We start from the raw sequence: 12881 nt of genomic DNA on the forward strand, positions 1-12881 counted from the left end.
TGAAACAAGTGTATGGCATCATTGTTCGGGAGACCCCATCCGAGGAAGTTCAGCCGCAAAGTGCAAGTCTTATTTCAGTTGATGCCACATTGGGCAACATGTATGCTGGTGATGAGGATGAAATGATGATGAAGACAGCACAACACCCAGTCCCTGAGCAGAGAAAATCTCCAACTTGGCTAGGAATCGAACATGGACCCTCTTGCATGGGAGGTGAGCACATTACCACCCAGCTAAGTAGGCGGTCAGTGTAGAAAAATATCATGAAATACACTTTTCTCCATATGCATTTTTTCTTCTCATGCATAATCATTTTTTAAAAATTTATTACTGATATCTGAGAAACTGTTGATCATGTATAACACTTTATATGGTATCTGCTTGTGACAGAAAAAAAAACCTTTTTTCAGTTTCAATTTGTGGTGTTCACTCTAAAAGTTTGGTTGTAAAGCTGATGATGTCAAATTCAAAAATTATTGCCTAGTCACTAAAAGAGACTCTACTCTTAAATTTGTAGATATAAGTAAGGACAATAAATGACAAAGGGATAGAAATGGAGGAATCGAGGCAGGGGGGAGGGGGTGGGGGGAAGAGAAAGGGATACCAAATTGTTCTTCGCAGATAATGACAAGATAATATTATGATTTTTCTTTCCTTTTTTTCAGCAAAATTATTAGCAGACATTATAAATACATGGTACCACTGTTATTGTCTTAAGACTACAAGTGGCAGAAGGGTACCATTTTCATATTTGTTTAAAGTGAGAGTCTCACATTAAGGCAGTTGGCGGACATCAATGCGTAAACTCAAAACCTGTAAAGCTCTTTCAGGTGTTAAGTGCTGGATACCAGCCTCCAGCAGTGATTGTGATCGTCCACCTACAAAGTCTTCATGATCAACATCCTCACACACCTTTGCCAATATGCTATGGAGCTGATGTGCAGATGCTCTGGGTAGATTCAGCAGAAGGCACGCTTCCTTTACTCTATAACAATAGTAATTATGTTAAAGTTGAATTACTGATGAAGAGATACAATACATTCTAACATAATTTCATTTTAAAGAACAACTATTCAGAATGCATATACATCAATCCACAGATCTTCAGTCAATATGAGACACTGTAAGATTCTAATGAAAAGAGGGACTCCTTAAATTTAGCTTTTGACAATAACACAGGATGAAGTTGAAAAAAATGAGAAGGACATGATATTATAATTTTTGTTAAAAACGAGATTTTCTCAAATGCTTTTACTTAATTCACAATTTATCTCTAAAAACTCAAATTCTCAATAAAAGCAATAAGTCAAATCTTGTTTTTATGTGGTAATGAAATGAAAATTCTCTCTTTCACATAAATCCAAAGTGAAAAGTACCTATAAAGGGTGAGCCAAGTTAATTAGTGCTACGTAACATGCTACTCTGTACTGCCACCATGCTTCATTTAGTCATTCTGTAACTCTTTTGTGCAATCACTTTTTGAAAGTGAGAGAATACATATTTGCACAAGTTAATTTTTGGCACTTATTCCAAATAGATGTTACCACACAATACAGTAATAATGGAAGTAAACTGTTTCTAAAATGATTATTTCTGAGCTCTGTATTCTTTTACAACATGTATCTCCTACTTTTTTAATTTGATATAAATTTTGTATAGGAAAAGTTATATAACACATCAAGGCTCCGTTTTGAGCCCACTGCTTTTCCTCATCTTTATTAATGATCTTCCTCTTTGTTCTGAGACAAACAGCAAATTTACCCTGTTTGCTGATGATACCACAATTCAATTGACGATTTGATAGATCATGATCTTGAACAAACTACAAGTACTGTTTTTAATGACATCTTAAATTGGTTCTCCTCAAATGGTCTCTCACTCAATGCAGATAAAACTCATTATACGAGGTTCCATACACCACAAAGTAATCTCGATGAAATTAACATAAAATGCATAAAATGTAGAGATCAACCAATACAGAAAGTTGAAGATACAAAATTCCTGGGTGCTTACATAGACAGCAAATGTAATTGGTCAGTTCACCTTCTTCATCTATGTAAAAAACTTAGCTCGGCAACATTTGCATTATGGGTAATTTCTTCAGTGGCTGAAGTTGACACCATTAAGGTTGCCTACTTTGACTACTTCCACTCATTGATGTCATATGCTATCATATTCTGGGGGAACCAACCACTTGCAAAAAAAATTTTCACCATCCAAAAACAAAGCAATCAGAATAATGTGTGGGATCCATCAAAGACATTCTTGCAGGCACTTGTTTCGGATGATAGGTATCCTAACAACTGCCTCACAGTATATTTTTTCCTTGCTGACCTTTGTGTGCAAAAATTATTCTATCTACCAAGACAACAGTAAATTCCATGGCTGTAACACCAGAAACAAAAACAATCTACATTTCGAAATGAAACGTCTCACTCTGGTACAAAAAGGAGTTTAATACTCCAGCATTAAGCTGTTCAATGCTCTACCACTACATATCAAATGTGCTCATACAGAACTGCCAAAATTTAAGCAAGTTCTCAAAGATTACCTGACAGAGAAATCTTTTTATACTGTGGATGAATATCTGAAAGAAAATGTATACCATCACTAAACTTAATGTGTCTAGAAGTAGTTCAATTGATTTTATTGTGCATTTGAGCATTAGCATACTTTTTGTAACAACAAATTGGCTGTACCTGTATTTACTCTTGTAGGTCTAATATCTGATTTAACTTTGTGCTCTTATCTTTAACCTTTATTTGTTTTCTGTTAAATGGTTGTTATGTTATCTAGCTGACATTGTATCTATTACTGTATTTATAGTATGTCTTATGTAAACTATGTACAATTTGACATTGAATTGCCCTTGTTAAATTGAAACCAGTACAATTTGACACGTTCCATATCTTTGTGATTGACTCACAAACTGGATCTACGGAACATGAAATAAATAAATAAATAAAATAAATAGATGGATCCTGGACTGGATTTCCCAAATCAAGTCTTCTCCTTGTGAATGCCATCAACTAATTGTCTTTGACTACATTATTTCTATATAACATCAATGGAAATTTCTGGAAGGGAAAATATGTAAAATAAGGGAAAGGAAACAAATCATCTGTAGTGGACTGATGCATGGTGCACAGAAACATGTAATAGAAAAGTGAACACATACTAGCTTTCGAGCTTTTGCTCTTTTTCTAGTAGAAGTACACACATTCACGCACACAATCGCACAGACAACAAATATACACTCCTGTGGGATGGCGAGGTTGATTATTTAAAGCACTTGCATGGGAGGATGGAGATGGGGAGGAGTATGGAAGGAGGCACGACACAATTAGAAGGTTGTGGGGGTAATGGTAGGCAGGTCTTTTGACAGATGACTCAGCTGCTACACAATATGAAAGGAGTTCACAGTGTAGAGCATATGAGAGCGACGAGGAGGGGAGGGGAGAAAGGAGAGGAATGTGGTGATACTGAAGGAGACAGGGAGGGAAGAGAGAAAGGGAGAGGAGTGGAAAAATAGGAAGGGAGGAGGAAAAATAGGAAGGGAGGAGGAAAAAGGGAGGAGGAAAAAGGGAGAGAGAGGAGGGAAAAGAGGGACAGAGCAGGAAAAAGGGGGAGGGAGGGGGAAGGGGATAGAAAGGAGGAAAAGGGAGAGAGAGGGGGGAGGATGCCCACATGAGGACAAAGGAGGGAGGAAGATTGATGGGAGAAGGCTGCACAGGACCTGAATGCAGGAGTGGTATAGACAGAAGAGAGAAGGAAAAAGATAATGTGAGGCAGTGGGGAACAGGTTAGCAGAGGTTTAGGTCAGGGGAATTGCGAGAGTGCAGCACATGCTCTAGAGACAATTCCCACTTGTGTTGTTCAGAGGAAGTAGTTCTGGAAGGTACACTGAAGAGCCAAAGAAACTGGTACACCTGTCTAATATTGTGTATGGCCCCTGCGAGCATGCGGAAGTGCCGCAACATGATGTGGCATGGACTCGACTAATGTCTGAAGTAGTGCTGGAGGGAACTAACACCATGAATCCTGCAGGTCTGTCCATAAATCCATGAGAGTACAAGGATGTTGATACCTCTTGTGAACAGCATGTTGCAAGGCATCCCAGATATGCTCAATAATGTTCATGTTGGTGGCCAGCGGAAGTGTTTAAACTCAGAAGAGTGTTCCTGGAGCCACTCTGTAGCAATTCTGGACATGTAGGGTGTTGCATTGTCATGCTCGAATGTCCCAAGTCCATTGGAATGTACAATGGACATGAATGGATGCAGGTGATCAGACAGGTTGCTTACTGTCCCCTGTCAGAGTCACATCTAGACGTATCAGGGGTCCCTTATCACTCCAACTGCACATGGCCCACACTACTACAGAGCAACTACCAGCTTGAGCATACCCTGCTGACATGCAGGGTCAGTGGATTCATGAGGCTGTCTCCATACCCGTACACATCCATCCGCTTGATACAACATGAAACAAGATTCATCTGACAGGGCAACACAGTTCCAGTCATCAGCAGTTGAATGTCAGTGTTGACGGACCCAGGCAAGGCATAAAGCTTTGTGTCGTGCAGTAATCAAGAGTACACAACTGGGCCTTCAGATCCAAAGTCCCATATCAATGATGTTTCGTTGATTGGTTCACATGCTGACACTCGTTGGTGGCCCTGCATTGAAATCTGCAGCAGTTTGCGGAAGAGTTGCACTTATGTCATGTCGAATGTTTCTCTTCAGTTGTCATTGGTCCTGTTCTTGCAGGATCTTTTTCCGGCTGCAGTGATGCCAGAGCGTCAGAGAGTTGATGTTTTATCAGATTCCTGATATTCATGGTACACTCGTGAAACGGTCATATGAGAAAATCCCCACTTCATCCCTACCTCAGAGGTGCTGTGTCCCATCGCTCATGTGCAGACTATAACAATACATTCGAACTCTCTTAAATCCAACAACTGTGCCAGACACTTCTTATCTTATGTAGGCATTGCCGACCACAGTGCTGTATTCTGCATGTTTACATGTCTCTGTATTTGCATATGCATGCCTATACCAGTTTCTCTGGCACTTCAGTGTAGTATCTAAATGGCCCATGTACAGAAGCAGCTGTTGAAGTCATTAGTTCAGCAACTGGATGGTCAAGATTGCAGTTTGCCACAGTTTTGCAGTGGCCATTTTATTTACCTGTATGTATGTTATGTGCACTGCTGAGAGAGAAAGTATATGAAGTGTTTGCTCACTATAATCAGGGATAATTTCATTCCTGGTGCTTAACAGTTTTCACTTAACTGTTTAAAGTAATTTCTCAATATTTTACACATTACCTTGTCATCACCTTATTACATGTCCCTTTATTTTGACTAAATACAACATGGCAGAGGATTGTTCACTTTGCTTCAGTGCCATGAGGATGTAACCTCTCTATTGTACTCCATATTTTTGGACACGCTGGAGCTCAGTGTGAAGGCAAGGGGAAAATGAATATTCTTTTCATAATGTAAATACAAGAATATGTGATTAAAAAAATACATAAATTAAAGAAAAATGTTGTGGCCAATGAATCTGAAACAAGTTACTGTTTTTCAATAGCAAATTACATCTATACACTAACTGGTTCATTCATCATTATTTATCTGTACTTCATTTATTGTTTGTTACTCACTCTACTGCATTGCTCTCAATGGGTTCACATGACACTTATTACACTCTTTAAGGGCTACAGGTTTTGTAAATTCACAATCAGTATGAAGAGGTAGTCTGTGTGAGGGTGGGGGGAAGGGATTTTGAGTCTGAGATTATATGCCCTTACAAGAAATGTATAAGTTATGTGAGCTGAAGGATAAAATGTTTCTTGTGTTTTTGACTGTTTGTGATATTACTGCAGTTATTCTGAAACATTCACTGGGGCATTGTGTACAGCTGGCTGCTGGGAGATAGACGGCCCAGGAAACAAGGAACTAAAATGATGACTACAGTGTTGAGAAACTTTGAGGGAACACACTATATTAGTTCTTAACATGAATTATTTTAATTTTTGTTTGGTTGGGCACAAAAATTAGACGAGTTGGTAATAAGTTCTTTAATTTCACATGTGTGTTTATAAATGGTTCTGACAACTGAAAGGGCACTGGTCCTAAACAGACAGAAAAATTTGATTTAATATGAAATTAGAGAATACTTAAGGAAGAAAATACAATTTTCTTTGAAATTTTCTGCAGGTTGTTTGGAGTTTCCTAGTTACATGAGATACATTAACTAGAAAAAGAAGACATCCAGCTAAATCATAGAGAAAAGCCACCACAGTTTAAGAAGTACAGGCACCAGTCATCATCATAAAGAAAATTGTAACTAACTAAATAGTAGTTTGTTAGTTTTATTATGAAACAGTTAGGAATACAAAACTATCAACCTTTACTTAGTACGAGCGACACATCAACCTCTTGAGTACTCATTATTTGTGCCTGGAGCACTAAAACTGCCTGTTCTCACTTCTTACACAATACATTTCATTAATTGTATATGCAATGAAATGAATAAGGTGAGAAATGAGGTAAATCAAATAAAAATTGTTGTTATTTTTTAGTGCTTTCAGTAGGGCCATTCCAATATGCTAATCAAGGTTTGTATGTCTCTTTAGTCTGTGTGTTGTGGGTAACTCTTCTAATTCATTATTTAAACGTATCAATTTTAAGTTAATTTCACATTTCAGCCACGTTTTAAACCATTTATGTTATCATTATTTCTTTTCAAATCCACATGAAAGTGTTTATGGTTCTGCATGAAAAATGCCAAGTACATCTGTTCAGAACAGCTTTTACATTCTTAAACTCCATGCATTCTTTGAAACCAGATACTTTATAGAGACTTAGATACTCACATTGCAAAATGTGCCTCTGGTTTACTAGTATATTGTGCAAACAGTGGGAAAAGGTTTTGAGTCATGTCAAACTGCAACTGGATTGCACCACCCTCATTAAACCTGTTCATCAGAATTACTTCTTCATATATGAACTGCAAAATATAATGCAAAATATAAGCATAAGCAGGACAGAAATAAGTCACTGATAACAATACTAATATACCATTAAGTGAATTGAGGAACCTGATTTAATTCTGAAGCTATAGCCTCCCAGGTCTCGGTGAACAGTGGCACTGACAGTAAGTTCTGCAACTGGTGCAGTCTTGTGGCAAGCACTTGGAACATTGGGCAGGCACTTGGTGTAACAGATGGTGACACAAGTTCTCGTGGTGACGGCATGGCATACCACCTAAATAAATGATGGAATACATAATTACATAGTAAAGATGGTAGGAATCAGGAAAAGTGTGTAAGTTATAAAAATGGGTGTTAACTAATGGAGAAAATAAATCAATGAATGACATTCAAAAATGATTTATAAATTATGTTAGCCAAATGATTAAATGTAGATGTATGTGTTATATACGGTACACATCTGAGTAATGGTAATAGAGAAGTTTATAACTGAATCAAATCTTTGTTTTACGTTATTGCTAACTCACTCGCTCTTCACAGTTCAGAATGAAATTGGAAATTTTTTTATAGGAGGTCAAGGAGGGATGTTTAAAATTAGCCAAAGCTAGAACACACAACCAGAATACCAAGAAGGAAAGGGAAAGTTCTCCTTCTACATGACTATTCTGCAGTTCACTACTAAGTGCCTGGCAGAGGGTTCATCAAACCATCTTCCAGCTATTTTGCTACTGTTCTCTTCTCAAACAGTTGTGGGAAAAACAAACATTTAAATCTTTCTGTGCAAGCTCTGATTTCTCTAGTTTTCTTACAGTGATCATTTCTTCCTTTGTAAGTGGACAGCAACAAAGTATTTTGGCATTTGGAGGACAAAGTTGGTAATTGAAATTTCATGAGAAGATCCTGCCCCCAACAAAAAAAGGCCTTTGTTTGAAAGATTGAGATTGCCACTCCAATTCACATATAATATCTGTGGTTCTCTCTCACCTTTTACAAGATAATACAAAAGAAGCTGCCCTTCTTTGAACTTTTATGATGTCCTCTGTCAATCCTATTTGATGTGGATCCCACACTGTGCAGCAATACTACAGAAGAGGACAGACAAGTGTAGTGTTGCTGCTCTCTTTAGTACACTTGTTACATCTTCTGAGCGCTCTGCCAGTAAATCACAGTCTTCGGTTCACTTTTTCCACAACAATATCTGTGTGACTTTTCCAATCTACAATGAAGAACCAAAGAAATTTGTGGACCTGTCCCTGTGAGTACACAGAAGGGCAGAAACACGACATGGCATGGACTTGACTAATGTCTGAAGTAGTGCTGGAGGGAATTGACACTGCAAGTCCTGCAGGGCTGTCCATAAATACATAAGAGTATGAGTGGGTGGAGATCTCTTGTGAACAGCACATTGCAAGGCATCCCAGATATGCTCAATAATGTTCATGTCTTGGTAATTTGGTGGCCAGTGGAAGTGTTTAAGCACAGAAGAGTGTTCCTGGAGCAACTCTGTAGGAATTATGGATATGTGCAGTGTCACATTGCCCTGATGGAATTTCCCAAGACCGCTGGAATGCACAATGGACATGAATGGATGCAGGTGATCAAACAGGATGCTTATGTATGTGTCACCTGTTCAAATCATATCTAGACATATCAGGAGCCTAGTATCACTCCAACTGCACATGCTCCACATCATTACAAAGACTCCACCAGCTTGAACAGTCCCCTGCTGACATGCAGGATCATGGATTCATGATGTTATCTCCATACCCGTACACAACCATCACTTGATACAATCTGAAATGGGACTTATCCAATCAGGCAACATGTTTCCAGTCATCAACAGTCCAATGTCAGCGTCAACGGGCCCAGGCAAGGCATAAAGCTTTGTGTTGTGCACTCATCAGTGGTACATGAGTGGGCCTTTGGCTCGAAAAGCCCATATCAATGATGCTTCATTGAATGGTCTACATGCTGACACTTGTTGATGGCTCAGCAATGAAATTTGCGGCAATTTACAGAAGGGTTGAATTATGTCATGTTGAATGATTCTGTTCTGTCACCATAGGTCCCATTCTTTCAGAATATTTTTCTGGCCATAGGCAATGTTGAGATCTGACGTTTTACCTGATTCCTGATATTCACGATACACTCGTGAAATGGTCGTATGGGAAAATCCCCAATTCATCGCTACCTCAGAGATGCTGTGTCCCATCACTCATGTGCCAGCTCTAACACCACATTCAGACTCACTTAAATCTTGATAACCTGCCATTGTAGCAGCAGTAACTAACAGCTGCGCCAGACACTTGTCGTCTTATATATGGGCTGCCGACTGCAGCGCCATATTCTGCCTCTTAACATATCTCTGTATTTGAATATGCATACCGATACCAGTTTCTTTGGCACTTGAGTGTAAGTTATTTGTAATTGTAGTCCCTAAACATTTAGTTAAATCCACAGTCTTTAGATTTGTGTGATTTATCATGTAAGCAAAATTTAGCAGACTCTTTTTAGTGCGCATGTAGATGACTTCAAGCTTTTCGTTATTTGGATTGTCTGCCCCAATAGCTGAGTGGTCAGTGTGGCAGACTGCCATCCTACAGGCCCAGGTTCAATTCCTGGCTGGGTCGGAGATTTTCTCCGCTCAGGGACTGCGTGTTGTGTTGTCTTCATCATCATTTCATCCCCCATCTGGCGCACAGGTCGCTCAGACCTGCACCAAGGTGGCCGGACCGGCCCCGCAAGGGGCCTCCCAGCCAATGATGCCAAATGCTCATTTCCATTTTCCATTATTTGGATTCAGTTGTCACTTTTTACACCACGCTGATATCTTGTCAAAATCATTTTTCAACCAGTTTTGATCATCTGATTACCTTAGAAAATGGTAAATGACAGCTTACCTTAGAAAATGGTAAATGGGAGCATCATCTGTAAACAATCTTAGAGGGGTGCTCACGCTGTCTCCTAAATTGTTTTTATACATCACGAATAGAAAAGGGCCTATAACACTTCTTTGGGGAATGTCAGATACCACTTCTGCTTTACTTTATGATTTTATGTCAGTTACTATGAACTGTGACCTTTCTGACAGGAAATCATGAGTCCAGTCGCACAACTGAGCCAATACTCCATAGCTTCACAATTTGATTAGAAATAGTTTGTGAGGAATGGTGTCAGAAGCCTTCTGGAAATCTAAAACTGAAATCCATTTGACATCCGTTGTTAATAGCACTCACTACTTTGTGTGAATAAAGAGCTAGTTGTGTTTGACAGGAATGACATTTTCTGAATCTGTGTTGACTATTTGTTAATAAATCTTTATCTTCAAGATAATTCATAATGTTTCAACACAGTATATGATCCAAAATCCTACTGCAAATCAATGTTAGTGGTGTGGGACTGTAATTGAGCGGATTACTCCTGCTTCCTTTCTTTAGTATTGGTGTGTCCTCTACAACATTCCAGTCTTTAAGTATGGATCTTTTGACAAGGAAATGGTTGTGTATGATTGGTAAGTATGGAGCTATTGCTTCAGCATACTCTGAAAGGAACCTAACTGGTATATAATCTGGACTGCAGGCCTTGCCTTTATTAAGTGATTTAAGCTGTTTCACTACTCTAAGGCTACCTGATCTAAGTTATTAAGTATGGATGTTGGCAGTTGTTCTTATTAAAATTCTGGAATATTAACTTCGTCTTCTTTGGTGAAGGAAATTGGGGAAAGCATGTTTAGTAATTCTGCTTTAGTGGCACTGTCATCAGAAACATTACCATTGCTACAGTGCAGTGGCAATATTGATTGTGTCTTGCCACTGGTGTACTTTCCATATGACTAGAACCTCTTTTGATTTTCTGCTAGATTTTGAGACAGAGTTTTATTGTGGAAACCATTAAAAGCATCTCACACTGAATCCATGCTAAGTTTTGAGCTTCAGCAAAACATCACCAATCTTGGAGATTCTGCATTCTTTTAATTTTGCATGTTTTTTTCATCACTTCCACAACTGTGTTCTGACTTGTTTTGTGTACCATGGGAGATCAGAACAATTTCTTGTTAATTTATTTGGTGTATACCTCTCAATTGCTGTCAATACTGTGTCTTTTAATTTAAACATAATCTGGTCTACACTTACATAGTCAGAATGGAACAAGATGAAATCCTCTTTTAGGGAGGCATCATGTGAATTTTTTTCTTTCAAATGGACACACTTTGCATTTATTTTTGGTGGCTTTGGATGTTATGGCAATCACACACACTACAATGATCCTATGATCACTAATCCCTCTATCCATCATAATGCTCCATATTCGCTCAGGATTATTTGTTGTTAGGAGGTCAAGTATGTTTTCACAATCAACTGCACTATGAGTGGGCTCCTGCACTAAGTGCTCTAACAATTTTTTGGAAAAAGCATACAGTATGATTTTGGACAATGCTTTATGCCTACCATCAACTTTACACATGTATTTTTTCCAACATATCAAGGGTATTCTAGAATGAACTTTCACTCTACAACAGAGTATGCGCTGATATGAAACTTCCTGGCAGATTAAAACTGTGTGCTGGACCGAGACTCGAACTCGGGACCTTTGCCTTTCGTGGGCAAGTGCTCTACCAACTGAGCTACCCAAGCACGACTCATGTCCCATCCTCACAGCTTTAATTCCGCCTGTACCTCGTCTCCTACCTTCTAAACTTCACAGAAGCTCTCCTGCGAACCTTGCAGAACTAGCATTCCTGGAAGAAAGGATATTGCGGAGACATGGCTTAGCCACAGCCTGGGGGATGTTTCTAGAATGAAATTTCCACTCTACAGCAGAGTGTGCGCTGATATGAAACTTCCTGGCAGATTAAAACTGTGTTCCGGACCGAGACATCATTCTAGAAACATCCCCCAGGCTGTGGCTAAGCCTTGTCTCCGCAATATCCTTTCTTCCAGGAATGCTAGTTCTTCAAGGTTTGCGGGAGAGCTTCTGTGAAGTTTGGAAGGTAGGAGACGAGGTACTGGCAGAATTAAAGCTGTGAGGATGGGGCATGAGTCGTGCTTGGGTAGCTCAGTTGGTAGAGCACTTGCCCGCGAAAGGCAAAGGTCCCGAGTTCGAGTCTCAGTCCGGCACACAGTTTTAATCTGCCAGGAAGTTTCATATCAAGGGTAGACTGAAGTCACCACCAACTGTAATTGTATGAGTCTTTACCTATTCGAAATGAGACTCAAGTTTTCTTTGAACTGTTCAGCAAGTATATCATCTGAGTCAGGGAGGGAGGGAGGGAGGGAGGGGGAGGGGGTGGTCAATAAAAGGAATCAATTATTAATTTACTCTGGTTGTTAAGTATAATCTGTACCCATACTAAAATATTTAATTACATTGTACCACTCCAACACAGCTAAATACAAGAATAACATATGAAGTGCTTGGTCTCAGAGAGCAAGCTCATATATATAAGATTATGAAGCAGATGAAGGTTTTTTTCCTTTCTCAATATTAATATAGAGGGGGAGGAAATTAGAAAAGAGGGGGAAGACATGAGAAAATAAACGCTTTGTGACAACGGTTATAATGACAGTAATTAAGCAATCATAAAAATAAAGATTGCTGAGGGAGATCACATCCAGCCAAGCCTGTGTTGTATGTTGCAGTCTCCCTCACTTATTAACTAAATAACAGCCATGGAGCTCAGAAAGATTCAGCATGTATAAATTAACAATCACAAATATACTGTCATTTACGCAGACCAGAAAATGGTTAAAATAAATAAATAAATAAATAAATAAATAGCAACTAAACAAGTGCACATAGGATTTACACTCTGAGGGAACTGTGCAAACTTAATTACGTCATTGTCGTGTTCGTTTCTCCTTTATCTCCAGCATCAGGCCAAATTG

General features: G+C 38.9%; 1 protein-coding gene across 1 annotated transcript in view; it reads right to left on the reverse strand.

The window, feature by feature from the left end:
• Positions 1 to 638: 638 nt before the first annotated feature.
• Positions 639 to 12881, reverse strand: part of LOC126457659 (RAD50-interacting protein 1) — a 121347-nt gene continuing 109104 nt past the window's right edge. Inside the window, exons 10-12 of the mRNA XM_050094151.1 lie at positions 7105 to 7270; positions 6880 to 7013; positions 639 to 985 (exon numbers count right to left, since the gene is read on the reverse strand). Coding sequence (XP_049950108.1) covers positions 775 to 985; positions 6880 to 7013; positions 7105 to 7270 — 511 coding nt within the window. The 3' untranslated portion in view covers positions 639 to 774. The remainder of the gene's footprint in view (positions 986 to 6879; positions 7014 to 7104; positions 7271 to 12881) is intronic.

This window comes from Schistocerca serialis, chromosome 2, assembly GCF_023864345.2.
Source record: "Schistocerca serialis cubense isolate TAMUIC-IGC-003099 chromosome 2, iqSchSeri2.2, whole genome shotgun sequence".
Lineage (NCBI taxonomy): Eukaryota > Metazoa > Arthropoda > Insecta > Orthoptera > Acrididae > Schistocerca > Schistocerca serialis.